The 15,423-nt window shown below is 38.2% G+C and overlaps 1 protein-coding gene across 1 annotated transcript in view; it reads right to left on the bottom strand.

The window, feature by feature from the left end:
• Positions 1–15,082, bottom strand: part of LOC108597350 (zwei Ig domain protein zig-8) — a 50,708-nt gene extending 35,626 nt beyond the window's left edge. Inside the window, exon 1 of the mRNA XM_017983857.1 lies at positions 14,016–15,082. Coding sequence (XP_017839346.1) covers positions 14,016–14,094 — 79 coding nt within the window. The 5' untranslated portion in view covers positions 14,095–15,082. The remainder of the gene's footprint in view (positions 1–14,015) is intronic.
• Positions 15,083–15,423: the final 341 nt, after the last annotated feature.

Raw genomic sequence — 15,423 nt, 5'->3', positions numbered from 1 at the left:
CCAATTTGTTGCTGTTGCTGTAGCGCGCTTTAATTAAAAATTTATTTAAATGAATAATTCTGCAAAAAAAAGAAACAGGAAAGAAATTCTTACGCTAACGAAATGCAAACATGCATACTAATTACATTTAAAAAACCTTCAACTAAGCTTACATTAAGCGGCAAATCCTTTGCTGCTTGCAACGGTTCCCTGAACTGATTATGAGTACAATAAAGAACCCGCAGCTAAGTATCTGCGTGTGTGTGTGTGTGCGTATGTGTGGGTGTATTGTATAAACAACAATAGTAGTCTTTGCTTTGACACGCGCTTTAAGATATTTTGCTTTAGAGTTGCGCACTACATAAAAATAAAATAAAGCTTTAGCTATTTAGTTATTGTTGAGCCATATGTTGTCGCTTTTTTGTTTAAAACAATTTGCGTAGCGCGTCATAATACGTTCAACTTTGTTTAATTTGCTGTTTGGCACGCTGTTGAAAGCATTAAGCGTGATTAAATCTCAGCCTCAGTGTGTCTCAGTCGCTGCTGCGCATTCAAAAGAATTTTTCGCACTCGCGCCAACTTTTGCTTCAGAAAACTCAAAAGTGCTAATGAAATGATGTGCAAGCAACAGACTGTGTGTGTGTGTGTGTAGCAGCTGTGGCTTTCACTTTTTTATGTTAATGTATTTAATGAAATGCCATATGTTTATTAGCATATTAAATATTAACGCTGCTTTTATGCCGCATCACGTATACGCGACAAAACTCTCAACAACAAATAACAAATTTTTAACAAGCGCACACGCTCTAAGCTGCTGCGATTTATTGTAAAATGCACACAAAAATAAAAATATCCAATTAGCGTTGCTTTATCAAAGTCAACAATGCAGCTTGCTCAGACTTTGCCATTGTTATGAGCTTACAACTCAATTAATAGCGCGCGCCATAGCAAAAATACAGCCTGATTGGCTATAAGCTGACTGTTTGTCTGTCATATATATTGAAATTATATTGCTTTATATGTTTTGCATACTTAAGCTGTCGCCCACGCATAATAATGTTGATTGCGCTGCTTTGTTGCCTGATTGCATTTCAATTATATAAAAAGCTACACAGGGCAACACTTAAGCGCAGCTTATAAAAAACTGGAAACAGCTAGTAAACAAATATGATGCTTTGTTAATTAAGCTGCGAGCAAAATGTATGCCACAATATAATTTAACACAAGACAATTAATTGTAGCATGACACACTTGCCGTAAACCAAAAGCAGAGCTGAGCTGAGCTGAGCTGAGCCACAGCTACATAGAGATTTAGGCAAGTGATACATCAGGCTGCTAGGTAAAGTCAGCAGCGTGTGCCTCTCTCTGTGTGTGTGTGTGTGTGTGGCAAGTGGCAAACTGAGCCTAAAAACGGGTTAATGAAAATGAATGCGCCCCCAACGCAAAGCAAAGCAACGCAACACACACGCCCTGCCACATGCAATCAACACAACTCTATTGTAACTGTATGTGTGTGTGTGTCTGTGTGTGTGGTTTTTCTTTATGCTCACACGCCTGCTTTGTTTTTTTCGTGTGCCTCGAGGGATTTTAGCATAATGAATGAATATGAATTCACTGTGACATTTTAACTGTGGCGATATTTTGTATTGCATACTTTTTAGGCGCAGCCCTTTGTTGCTCGTCAAGTGAGTGCACATAATGTTTATGTCTATGTGCCTGTGTGTGTGTGTATGCAACGCGTATATCAATCATTGTGGATTATAAAATGTGCCACTGGCTGCCCCCAAAAGCAAAGGCAAAGGCACAGCACATGGACATACAAAACCAGCGCCAAATGTGGCAAGCTCTACAGCACGCAAACAAAACTTGCCACACAGCGACAGAGAGCGAGAGACAGTACGAAATGTATCATTAATATATAATGCGCTGCCAGCAACAACAAAAACGAGAAAGGCATGCAAAACTTTTGTGCAAACATTTTTTGTGTTGCTGCTGTTGTCAACAGACTCCACGCCGAATGTATTAAGTGAGTTTGTGGCAGCTAAAAGCCAACGGGGGATTTAGCGTTGCGTGCTTGCTTCTTCTTCTTCTATTTTTTTTGTTATATAGACAGTATATGTGCGCTGTCTGCTTAACTTTTCGCATGAAATTGAAATTGAAATTAAATTATGTCAGCGCATGATAAATTATTAAAAATGTACATGTGGCAAATCATATTTGGCAATGAACTCTATTAGATTAATGGACTCTCGACTGTTGTTTGCCAAATAATTTATGCTTGTTAGACTGGGCGACAAGCTGCAGCAATCAATTGCTTGCCACAGCTGTCAGCATGCACATTTTTCAGCTTGAAAATTCTGTTCTTGCACCTCTGAGTGAGTGCAAATTGCCACACAAAATGGCAGCTCAAACAGGCAGCTTATTAACTGCTTACGCTAGAGAGCAAACGACAACTGCAACAAACCTGCGGCGTAGCCAAAAGCAGTAATAATTAAAAATAATTACAAGTGAGCGACAAGGACAAGTGCAAAAAGCAGAGTAAGCCACAAGCTGTAACTGCAACACACACACACAGAGACACACACACACACATGACATTGCTGTAAAGTTGCTGCTGCATGAAATTAATAACTGTAGTAGTAGCTTGAAAAAAGCTGCAAAGCTGCAGCTTGTTTTGCATGCTTTGTGTGCTCGGGCTAAAGAAATATGCAGCAACTTTAACTCTTAGCCGCTCGCTCTCTCTGTCGCTCTCTCTCTCTCGCTCTGAGGCTTTGGCTTATTGTTTGCCAGCATGTTGCTGTAGCTACTGCTGCTGTTGTGCAGGCAGCTGTGTAATTACAGCAATTGTAGCCATTTTGAGTGTAAAGTTTTGTTGTTAACAGCTGCAAAACACTAGCCGTATTACGTATACGCAACGTGGCAAAACTGAATGCAACGCACTAGCTGCGAAAAGTGTAATGTTGCCTTGTTAATGGCGCATTTAAGCCGCTTAACTCAGATTTCATGCATTTGCACTTCAATGCGCGGCAGTTGCTTCTTCTTACTTTTTTTTGGGGCTAAATTAGCCAATTGGCTTATGAAAACAACAGCACAGCTGCTAAGCTTTGCTTATGGTTTTTAGCACAAGTGGCATTTTTAATTAGCAAAAGCTAAATTATATAAAATAATAATTAAAGTGTGTGTATGTGTGTGTGTGTGTGTGTATGTACGCTTGGGATTTTGTTTGTGGGCAACACGTGTGCATAGCCAAAGCTTTTTGCTGACTGTCAATGAACTTTTGGCCCCAAAATGCTTAAGCATTAAGCCACACACACACACACATACACCATTTAGCAGTGTGTATGTGTGTGAACATTGCTCAAATTATTTTAGATTGTCGCTGCCAAATGCCAGCGTCTGGGCTTTGCGCCTAAGCTTTGGCTCTGCTACCAAATGGGAATTGGGGCTGCCTTTAGCTCGTCCTAATGTCCACACGTAGGCGCTGCCCAAAAGGACAATTTCTGCTTGTGCTTGTGAAATTTAACATATGTGCACAATTTGTAAGTGTGTTCACTCGAGCTCTATATATGTGTGTGTGTGTTTTGTCTTCTGCTCAAAATTGCGTAATTTTTCAGCTATACGCTCTGATCCATGCCACAAAAAAGAAGTGAAGCAATAGTGTAGCAAGCTGCCCCCTTGGGGGTTAACTAGTGCACACTTTGGGTCAGTTGGTCGGTTGGTCGGCTGCTCAATTTTTCAATTTAAATGACAAAACTTTATTTAATGCTCTAATTTATTTAGCACAAGACTTTGCTGCCCACGCGTTCAATTTAAATTGAATTTGTCGTAGCTATAAAAAGCATTAAGCTTAAAATTAAGCGCAATAGACTGTTAAATACACTTTGCAACAATTACATGTGATAACTAAAAAAAGCTTAAGGCTGAAAATACAATGAAATGTAACTCAAGCTCACATATTTATCATGCACGTATTTTTAACTTCAATTGCCAAATTGTTTATTTTAATTAAGTTGAAATTCATTGATTATTTACAGTATATAAATTTCAATTGATGAAAAGCGCTTTCAATAAGCAGCTTAAGTGCTGTAGACTTTTCATTCAGCTGCTAATAAACTCAAAGAATTTCTGCTGCTGACCCAAAGTGTATAAAAATAGCCAAAAAATAAAAAAGGGGCAACGCTATTACAACAATTGCAGTTTAAAGCGCTGAATTTATATAACAATCGTAAGTGAGAGGGAGCGAGTCAGCCAACAAAATGCCAAAGCAAAGCAATCAAATTGAAATTGCCGCAAGCTAAATTTTGCACGTCTAGGGCTTAAAGATCACAACGCACTGCTGCTGCATAAAGTATGAATACCCAAAGTGTGCTTTTGGCATTAGCTAACTTGGCAATTAGCGTACGAAAATACGGCCAAGAAATCAAAATGTCTGAGCGCCAGCAGCACCTGCCGCCGTTTTAGAGCATTTTAGCCAAAAACTGCCGACTAGCATATTTACTTACATAATGTCTAAAGAGCTTGCAGCTGTTGCTGCTGCTGCTGCCGCTTCAAGCCATAAAATGCCAACAACAACAAGCGCAGCGAGTTACGAGGAAACTGTAACTGAAACTTGTTGGTAGAGCAAAGTGAAAGCCGCAGACACTTTCAATAAGCTGACCGATATTTGTTTGGTTTTTGAGGGTTCCATGGGCTGTGGGTTTGGGTTTGGGGGGCGGTCGCTCGTGGCTGTGTGGCCAGCTGGCTGTGCCGATTTTAATTACGCGCAAAATACAGTAATAAAATACAAACATTTTGCGTCTTAATTAGGCAGCACTGACGCGCTTTTTTGTTAATTCAAAGCGTTGGCCAAACACGCGAAGAGCGCTTAAAAAATTCATGGCTGGCAAGTCGACAAGTTTTCCAACAAACACACACAGAGACAAAACTCGTGTCTGCCATTTTGATCAGCCATTGAGGCGGCTTAATTACAACGCTAAAACCTAACAGGCAGTGGCAAAAACAAAAGGCAAACCACAATAGCGGCAACAACAACAGCAACACACATAAACGTAAATTTGTGAGCGCATAAAAAGTTCAATAAATGACGCTTGCCTGTGGGCGCTTTTGGCCATGAATATGAATGTCAATGGGCGACAATCTAGCGAGAAGAAGAGCAGCAAAAAAAAAAAATAAATAAAGAGGCCATCAAAATTTAGACACGTAGTTGGGGTGGCAGTGTAAACAAATTGAGTTCGCAGCTTAAAGCAAACGCAGAGTTTGCATAAAAAAATGTGTTGCCTACATTTAAGCGTCATGCAATTGCAGCTGCTTTAAACAAAAGTTTAATTGCTTTTTGCTGTTTGAGCTGCCTCAGCTGCTGCTGCTGCTGCTGTTGTTGTTGGCCACTTGCCAGGCCATTTTTCTGGCGACATGTATTTTTTGCTGCTTTTCTTTTTAAATTGCTGCAAGTTCATTGCACTCTATGTGTGCCAACAGCACTTGCGCTTTTTTTTCGTTGTGTGTTTGTGGCCTAGCCTACGCTTCATTTGAAAGCGCACGCTATAAAATTGCATGGTAAACTTGCTGCCATAAATGTTAATTGCCGCCAACCGTTTTGGCAGCCGACGCTGTGCAGGCGTGACCTAATCAATTGACTAATTACAGCAAACACTGCATGCGCAACAGGTGGCAGCCACTAAGCCGCAGCTGCATTGTCTGCCACACACACACACACATTTGCATATCAAAGCGCTTGTCACACAACGGGAAATGAAAAACGTTTTGCCAAGACAAACAGCAAAGAAAAAAAACATATACAAGATAGTTACAGCTTAGAGTGTTTCGTAGGAAATGACACATCAACAGCGGCATACAAAACAGCTCAAGATGAAATAAATAAGTCAGACGACACACAGCCCTTTGGGCGCCACAATGTGTTGACAACGCCAACCAAAGGCAACAACAAACTTACAATAGCCTAGCCGCATGCTAAAATACTCTGCTGTGGTTTCAGTTTTATAGAAATTGTGCAGAGCTATAAGCATGCCAATTAATATGTTGAAAAGTAGCTAAAATTGCTTAGTATAGGTTTTTTATTGAATTGAAAAACTAAATAATTCTTTTATTCATTCGACACTTTGAATTTAATTTCCATTATAAATGTTACAATTAACTTTTAATTTATATGAGTAAGCGCATTTCAAAGTTAAAACTTCTCTAAATTTCCATTTGGGTTATATTGATAAGTAGGAAAAATGGCTCAACTTTAATTGCTTATAGACTAAGTACAAGTTTTTTTATAAAAATTATGTAAATTGAATTGAAAAACGAATAATTTTTGTATTTAACCAACACATTGAATTTAATTTCATTAATTTGAGTAAGCGCAAAGCTAAAACTTCTCTAAATTTCTATTTGGGTTATATTGAAAAGTAGCTAAAATTGCTCAACTCTTACGGATTATACAAATAAATCGAAATTAAATTGAAGATTAAATGATTTTTGTATTTATTATACACATTGAATTTAATTTCATTAATAAGCGTAGCGACAATAAACTTGTAATTTATTTGAGTAAGCGCAAAGTTAAAACTTCCTTAAATTTATATTTGGGTTATATTGCTTATAGACTTAATACAAGTTGCTTATACAAATAAATCTAAATTAAATTGAAAAATAAATAATTTTTGTATTTAACCAACGCATTGAATTTAATTTCATTAATAAGCGCAGCGACAATTAACTTTTAATTTATTTGAGTAAGCGCATTTCACAGCTAAAACTTGCTATTTGGCTTACTCATTTTTGTTTGTTAATCTTTTCGTTTTTATATTTTTACTAAGCTTGGCAATAACTATTATTCTTGGCCATTCCAAGTTAGCCCATTTTGTGTGTTTTACAGGGCAGCAATAGCGAAATGCGCTCGTCAATTTTTGTGGAGCAATGACTCAAGTGTTGAGCTGAGCCTTTAAACAAATCCTTTCGCCTTTGAGGCTGAGAGCCTGTTTATGTGTATGTGTTTTTGTCTGCACGCTTGTGTGTGTGTGAGGCAATGACAAAGCAATAAAATTGCTACAGCGACGACGACGGCAGCAACAATTGCCAATGCTCTGCAGTTTTTGTTGTTGTTGTTGTAGATATGTTTGCTGGGTTGGGTTTGCCTTAAATACGCTTAAGCTACGCTTTGGCTGCTGTGTGTGGAATTTTTAATAAAACGGCTCAGGCTCAAACAGACGCAAGCAAATGGCTCAAACTGTTTAGCTGTGTGTGTGTGTGTGATTGTGTGTGTATATAGGTTACTGGCACGCCTCAAGGTATGCAACAGTGTGCGCGTGTGTTAATAAAACGAAATGAGCTTGTTCTCGCTTGAGGTTTATTTCGCTTCTTTTTAAACCGTTTTCAACTCGCGCCCGCAATCTGAAATGCCTAACGAGCCTAGTGCATGTGGCCTAACTCACACATATGACAGCTTAAGCGACACACACACACATACACGTTCAGCTTAGACAACTGTTAGTATTGCTTGCTGAAGCTTGAAAAGCCAAACACAAGTTGTGTCTGCTCCGCTCGGCTTGCAATTTATTTGCGCATGTAATTTGCCTCGGCAAAGGCTAAAACGTGCATGAATTTAATTATATTTATAACGCTGAAAATTAGTTGAAATCAAATGCATAAATTTTGGCGCAAAAGCTGCGCGGTCCACAGCAACAACAACAAAAGCAGCAGCAGCAGCAGTTACGTGACTGAAATGCCACACACACACACACACATATATAAATGTGTATATGTGTGTTGTAAAAAAGAATTATATACAAAGTGTATATATATTTTTTGTATATAAAAAACAATTTCAGTTTCTTAGACGCGCACGTTTCTCAAGTTGAGCTAGAAACAAAATGAAAAAAATATATATAGCACACACGCCAAGCAATGTTAACACACACACACACACACACTCGTAGCTATGCATGTGTGTGTGTAACGTGACCATATTGCGTATTGTATACTGCAAACTGTCACATAAATGTCAAATCCATAAGTGTTACGACTGCGGGTAACACATACATACATATGTGACTATATAAAAATAGCAAAAGGGGCAGCTTTAAATGCTTTGTGGGTGATTTTTTATACACTTGATGTAAGCGATAGCCTGAGAGTTGGTTTCAAAGTATTTAACAGGTGCCACAAGTCAGACGCTGATGCTATTAAGTGTTGCTCATGAGTGAGTGAGCAATAAATTCGGTAAGCTGAGCAAGTGCGTAATATTTTTTTAATTGTGCTACAATCAGTATTTATTTTCAGTTTGTAACAGAGAAATATAAATAGAGAAAGAACTAATGCAATATTGATCAATTCAGCAAACAGTTGAATTTGCTTGAAAAAAATAACAAGTTCACATTGCTTAGCTATTTATTTTTGCTGAGAAAAACTTTTCGTATCGATTAGCCAATATCTAGATTTATTCGTTTACTTATTTTTGCACACATTTATTTCCGATCAATCGCTAGCCTAAGCTCAACTTAATGAATGACACTACAAATATTAAAACTGCTTGTGTGCACTCATACGAAATTTCTGTTGAAATCTGCATCAAAGCTTTGCCCACAACTTCCATACAATTTGAAACTATAATAGGCAAGGGCCTAAAAGCTTTTGCCCAACAATAAGTAGCAAGCAATGTTCTTTGTAGTTCTAATTATGCAGAAATTACAGCAATGTTCTTCTGAGAATGCAAATTTGAGAGCTGCTTGAACATTTTGTATTACAATTTTAGCATGAACCCCTTCGAGTTCTCTGTGCTTGATTACAACAAACTTTATGCTGTTATCAGCACAAAGGCCTGTGATGGTATTACTAACAGATTTATTTTAACTATTAATAATTAACACTAACTCAGACCTAATTAGGGTTTTCAAGTATTGCACAATCCTTGCAACGAATGTTGAGTCTATGTTGGGTCTGTTTAACACTCCCAATCTATAAGCTTATCAAATTTAAAAACAAAACCATAATTTTAAATACTTTTAAATTGAATTTTAAATATTTTTTATAATCCCTTTCTTCTATGCTCGACTGTTCATAGTTGATGTTTGTGGGAATCTTCTCATACTCCATCTGCCTCAACACTATCATCCAGTTTTCTTACACTTTCTTTTACACTTACACTTACACTTTTACTTTATATAACTTCTTCAAACCGACCATCGATATATAAATAAACCTATAAAGCTCCGATTGTTGTTACTAGCAACATTTATATGCATTTATGTATAAAGTTTCGACTTTGTTGCCTCGAGTGCTACAATATTTTTGGCTTTGAACTTGCAACACCTTGTCCAGCGATTTTGACAAACATATAGCTTGGCTGCTTGCAAGCAAAAAGCAAAGATGTTTTAAGGCACGCGCCTGCAGGCGCCGCAGCACGCCAACGCGCATTGCGTCAACACGCACAGCACACGGCACAGCTGCCAAGTGCGTTGGGGTGTGAATAACCTTGCGGCCCGCTGGCGCGCTCTCCAGTCGAGTTTGTTATTAGCTGTAGTTGTATTGGTGTGTGTGTGTGTGTGTGTGTAGTTGCTTTGCATACTTTGCGGCATTTGCGGCGCTGTCTGACAAGCAAACTCATCGATTTGACGCTGATATATTTGTGCGTGCCTGAGCAGGCTTCGTACATGTTCATGCATGTCCATGTCTCGACGGCCTTTGCGCTTCATTCATCAGTCTGACACGCTCAGGCGCAGACTAAAGAACTTTTTGTGTTGCTTTGTGTTGCCCCAAAGCTTCAGCAGCTCGAGTGTCTGCTGCTGCGCGCTGACAGCTTCTTCTAATAGAACCTCATTTACTGCTTACTTTGCCAATTTTCTGCGTTTCGCTTTCACACACAACGAACAAAGGCGCAAGGTGAAGTCCTGCGAGAAATGCAAGTCATATGTGCTTAGCAAATTTTAGATTGAAGCAGCGTTTAGCTGGCAAACTAAATCAGTAGCAATATAATTTAATTTAGTTGCAATTTTTTAATTTATTAAAGCTGCAGCTGTAGCTTATTACTTAACGCATTTAAATATTAAAGCAACTAAGTACATATTTTAATACGTATGCGTAATGTAAGCTGCTTATTACTTATACGCATATTAATAGCGCTGTAAAAAAATAATTTATAATAATTATTAATCAGCTTATGCTGCTGTCAATTATACATTTTTTTATATTGTTTTTTAGCAATTTACTGTTTCAAATTAAATTTCTCAGAACTTGCGCTCGAGTGTAAATTTATCAAATTCCCTTTAAATTTACAACAATTGTTCAATTGCTAAAACAGCGCAGCTTGTGTCTATAATTAACAACAACAAGCAAGGCATTGTATATAGACCGCACAGCTGACATATAAATATAATAACACGTTGGCTGGTTTGGTAAATATTTTATAAAATTACCTTAACAAATTACAAAGTTGTAGCCATGCATACGAAACCCAAAGGCAAACAGCTGCAGCTTTCACACACAATTTATGTGCATGTGTGTGTGGCATGTTGCAACTAAATAAAAGCTGCATGTTGCAACAATTGTTATGCAGCAGCAGCAGTTTGGGTGGGAATTTTGTTATTTTTATTAATGCGAAAATCAAAAGTGAATTCCACGCTGCATTAAATGAACTTTTGTGACATAAATCAAAGCGAGAGCGCGAACTGTTTGCTGAAAATTAAAAAATATGCACACACACACACACACACACAATGATAATTGTTAGGCACTGTGGGCGAAGAGCAAACAATTTGTTTGCGTTAAATGGCGAAACAGCTGCGCAAATAACTGTAATTTACATTGACCACACATACGTCGCATATACCGAACGCCACTAAATAAATACTAAAGGAAAAACCACAGACTGAATTGCGTTAAAAAAATGATTGCAACATTTATATGCGTTTATTATTAAATTTAACATAAGCAGCTTCAGAGTGAGAGAGTGAGCGCTGCGGCGTGTGGCAAGTGTGTGTGGCACTTGTTAAATATCAAAGTTCTGCAGTCTAAATTGAAGCTGCCAAAAGCCGTAAACCAATTGCAATTTCGTGGCTACAATTTTGTGCGAATGTTTGTTAACTTTTTTCAGGGCCAGAGACATTGCAATTACGTGTTTGCCAACACGCACACATACAAGCATATAAAAGTCTGTGTGTATGTGTATTTGCCTCTTGCTATTTGTATAAAAGCGCGCTCGCTGCCTCGTTGCCACAAATGCTTTAGCAGCTTGCAACGCGCGTAATTTGCAACTTTGCCATTGCCATGTGTATGTGTGTGTGTGCCTGTGTGTGTGTGGTTTGGTTTGACTTATTCAGGCTTGCGTCAACAGCCAACGCCAATAGAAATTGCAACCATTTCACATTGCTGACCTTAAGTTCTTGCAGCAAAACATTTAAAATGTTGCAACAATGTTTACATAGCGCAACTATTTACTTTTATTAATTGAGTTGCTGCTGCGCTCACTGCTGCATGCTGCTGCTGTTTGTTAGTTTTGCCAACTAGCAGCTTACTAAACAAATCAAAGTTGTGCAAATTTAAGCCCCATAACAAAATAAAAGATTTATGCGCACAACATAACAAAATACACAAACAAATCTTTGACTAGCATAAAAAATTTATATATTTTTTTATTTTATTGTTGTGCATCTTTTACCTGTGGCTGCTTTTGAGTATTTTTCAATTACGTTGCGACTTAAGCAAGCCAAAGTAATTTCTATTTTGCAACGACAAGTAGCTTTTAGCTAAATGAAATGCACACACACACACACACAAAGTGGGAGAGAGAGAGAGAGCGAGGCAAACTGCAACAATTTGCAGCAGAAAATTACATTTTCCCAAGCACTTTCATTTGAAAATTACAAAAAGGGCACGCGGCTAAAAGACAAACGAATGAAAAATAGTTGGCAAGCAAAGATGATAAATGAAAATATGCAAGAGACGTAACAAAATGAAAATTAAAATGTAAATGCATTTAGGCATTTGACGAACTCTTATTGCTGCTGTGTGTGTGTGTGAGTGTGTGTGTGTTGACTTTAGCAGCAATTGCGTTTGACTGTGACTGAGTCCAGTGCTGTGGTCACAGGCAAACAAAAACACTCAGCGCCAACAATTTCATATGTCAACTGCCATGCCACAACAACAACAAACAACAACAACAACAACAACAAATTGCAAGTGTAACTGTTGCTTTTATAAAACAAACAAAAAACTTGACTTGACTGCCTGACCACAAGCAGATATTGTCTTCAATTTCAATTTTAAACTACAGGCAATGAAAATAAAAGTGTCAATTCCCAGAAATTTGCAGGCAGCTTAACTTTGTTTTAACCAAATTCATAGAACAATGAGCAGCGACAAGCTGTGCAGCAATTTTTAATTAATATATGCATGCAAAATTATAAATATCAGTTGCCAGTTAAAGTGAATTTAATGTGAAATCATAGCACATTTATTTTTTAATTAATATGTGCATAAAATGTTCAAGTAACAGTAGCAAGTATCAGAATTTTTCTATGAATTGTATTACAATTAATTAAAAAAGGTATTTTTAAATTAATTTGCATACAATTTTTAAATACCAATTGACTTTAAGCCAACTGAGGCCACTTAAAGAATTGAAGTAAACAAATAATAAAGATAATCAATAAATAAATTAGATCGTTATTATGGCTTTTAGTATAAAACAAGGTTATCGTCATCTTGTTTTATTTTTGTTCAAGGTATTCCATTACTTTTCATATTTTTTTATAAGTAATATTAAATTGTTAGTTATATTTGTTCATAGCTTCATATTAGATCTCGCGCTAAGTTCAAATTTCATATTTGAAGTTTACAGCTCAAATTTGTAACTTTACACCTTAGTGAACTAAAAAACTCTTTTTCAAGCAGCCTGCATTTTGTTACAGCAAAATTTATTAATAAATTATAGTAAAAAATGCAGCATTTATTTTGGCTGGCTGACTGGATATTCAAATTTCAAAGCTCGCCAGGCTCATGTTTATTTTCAGCTTGGCTTCGCTTCATTGCTCACATTACATTGAGAAAAATTTGCATTGCCAGTAAGCTAACTGAATTTTGTGCACGAATTTAATGCTCGCCTTACAGTTACTTATGTATATATATATATGCTAGCTGTGCATATATTTATGCGCTCATATATAGACGCAATTTTATACACAATAATTTTTGGCTATACGCAACCAAAAAAATAAAATGAGCGTGTATTGGTTTAAACTAAACAACAACTGGCGCTGCAAGTTGCAGCAGTCAAGGCAGTCAACGCTGCAGTTACGAGTGTCTGTTGCAGCTCGTTAGCCATGGCCAGGGCTGGTGCTGGCTGTTCACTGTTTGTTTTGCAACTCTGGGCCATAGTTTTTAGCATTTTATTTGAGCGGCGCGGCGCGGCGCGACGAGTGTGTGGCGTGGTGAAAGTGCCAAAAGCTCGAGCATGAATTGAAAATGAAATGCAACAGACTCACATATGTGTGTAGTTTGACTAACAACTGGGGCAGGGCTACAAGTGTGCTGCTTGCCACTTGAATGTGCCGACCTTGCCACAGTTGTATGCTGAAACAAAAAGCAAAAAAAAAAAGGGCAAGCAACTTTAGTGCGTCTCTTAAAACAATTAGCTGTCGTCTGAATTGACAAAGTCATCAAATAAAGCAGCAGCAGCAGCTGCTACGCCAGCAACAAACAAAAGACTGTGAAGCAAACTTTGTCTCGCGAAAATTGAAATTCCTCACAGCAAATTTAAAGAATTTCAATTGTCAAACGACCCCCCGCGTTGACTTTGGCTTTAGCCTTTTTGCCTGCCTGGCGGAAATTAGACAAGAAATTCAAAGCGACAAATACTTAGAAAAAAACGCACACACACACACACACAAAGCGCTGAGAGCAATTAGAAGCCGTCGGTATGGCAGTGGATGGGGCTGAGGTTGGGGGTCGGGCGGCAAACAAATTAAATTTAATTCGAAATTAAATGAAAATAAATTGGATTATTTAATTAAAAAGGACGCAAGGACGCGCGCGCTTACCTTCGAGCAGAATCAACAGCAGCCAACTGATGAGCCAGTTGAGTAATCCAAATTTACCAAGGCGAGGGCGGGCAGACATTTTTGTTGCTTGTTTGTTGGCTTGTAATCCGCAGTTTATTGTTATGAGCGCCTTTTAGTTGTTGCGTAATTCGCTGCGGTCCAGCAGTCGCACTCGCAGTCGCCGTCGCAGTCGCAGTCGCAGTCGCCGCCGCTCTTTTGTCAAATTAGTGGGCGAAAAGCAAAAGCAAAGTCAAGAGCTAAGCGCACACACGGGAGCTATAAGCACAACAACAACAACGACACTAACACTGCTGTCTATCTTTAGCTTACACACACACACACACGCACACACTTTACTTTTTTTTTTTTTTTCTTTGGTAATGTTTTGTCTACTTTAGCATTTCCCTTTTGCGCTTTTTAGTGTTGCGCGCTTAGCAGCGTTTGGAGATTTCGTTTGCACGTTTGAAACGTTTTTTTATTTTTATTTTTTTCAGCGGCTTTGCAGCGCGTGCAAAACTTTTGGATTTTGTTTATACAAATTGTTGTAAATTCAATTTGCTTGTTATTTTATTTGATTTCTGGCGCTGTCATAAACAAAAGTCAGCACTCAAAACTCCACACAATTTTGCTAGATTTTTGTGTCTTACATTTAAATGCGTGCCAAGTAATTTATCTTGTTACTTTTTTTTTTTGGCGGCTTAGCAGCGACACTTACACACTTTGTGTTTTTTCTATATTTGTTCCAAAAATGGATTTGTTGTGTTGACAGTTGTTAGATTGATGGCTGATCGAATTCGGTCGCTTTGCATGCGTGCGAGGCGCACTTGGAAAATTACGCATACGCTTATTGCACCTTAATTACCCGTCATTAACTGGCCATTAACACGCACGTTCCGAGCCCATTAGGCAGAACTTAGTCAAGTCGCGAGACACTGTACACTACACACTCTGTTTGTATTATTTTCACCGTTAAGCGTTCAGCTTGTAACTGATTAAGCACCCAAGACTCTTGGCCAAGGCAGCTACGCAAATAAATCAACAAACGCGTGCTTCGCACTCGAATGACAGGATGATACTAACGGCTCGTTCGCTCGGCCATGCACAGCAGCAGCTTCGGCTAACCGTTACACGAGTGCTATGTGCTCGTGTCTTCATTCCCAGTCGGCTGAGCAGTCGGCCAGCGCGCAAGAGAGCCAGCGCCAAGTCTGTGGCCAAAAGTTGCTCTTTAGCCAGTCAAGAGTTGTCGTTAGTTGTTGCTGTTGCTGCTGCTGCTGTTTGTTGAAATTATTGGTGCACGAAATTGCAGCCAAAGTTTTTGAAGTGCTCGGTGTAGTCTCATAGTTAGTACTACTACTTGCCAGCCATATAGAGTGCTTGTTGTTATTATTATTAGTTTATATTGCACTTT

This window comes from Drosophila busckii, chromosome 2R (genome assembly GCF_011750605.1).
Source record: "Drosophila busckii strain San Diego stock center, stock number 13000-0081.31 chromosome 2R, ASM1175060v1, whole genome shotgun sequence".
Classification (NCBI taxonomy): Eukaryota; Metazoa; Arthropoda; class Insecta; order Diptera; family Drosophilidae; genus Drosophila; species Drosophila busckii.
The sequence above is the reverse complement of the archived record's forward strand: the minus strand, read 5'-3'. Positions and strand labels throughout refer to the sequence as shown.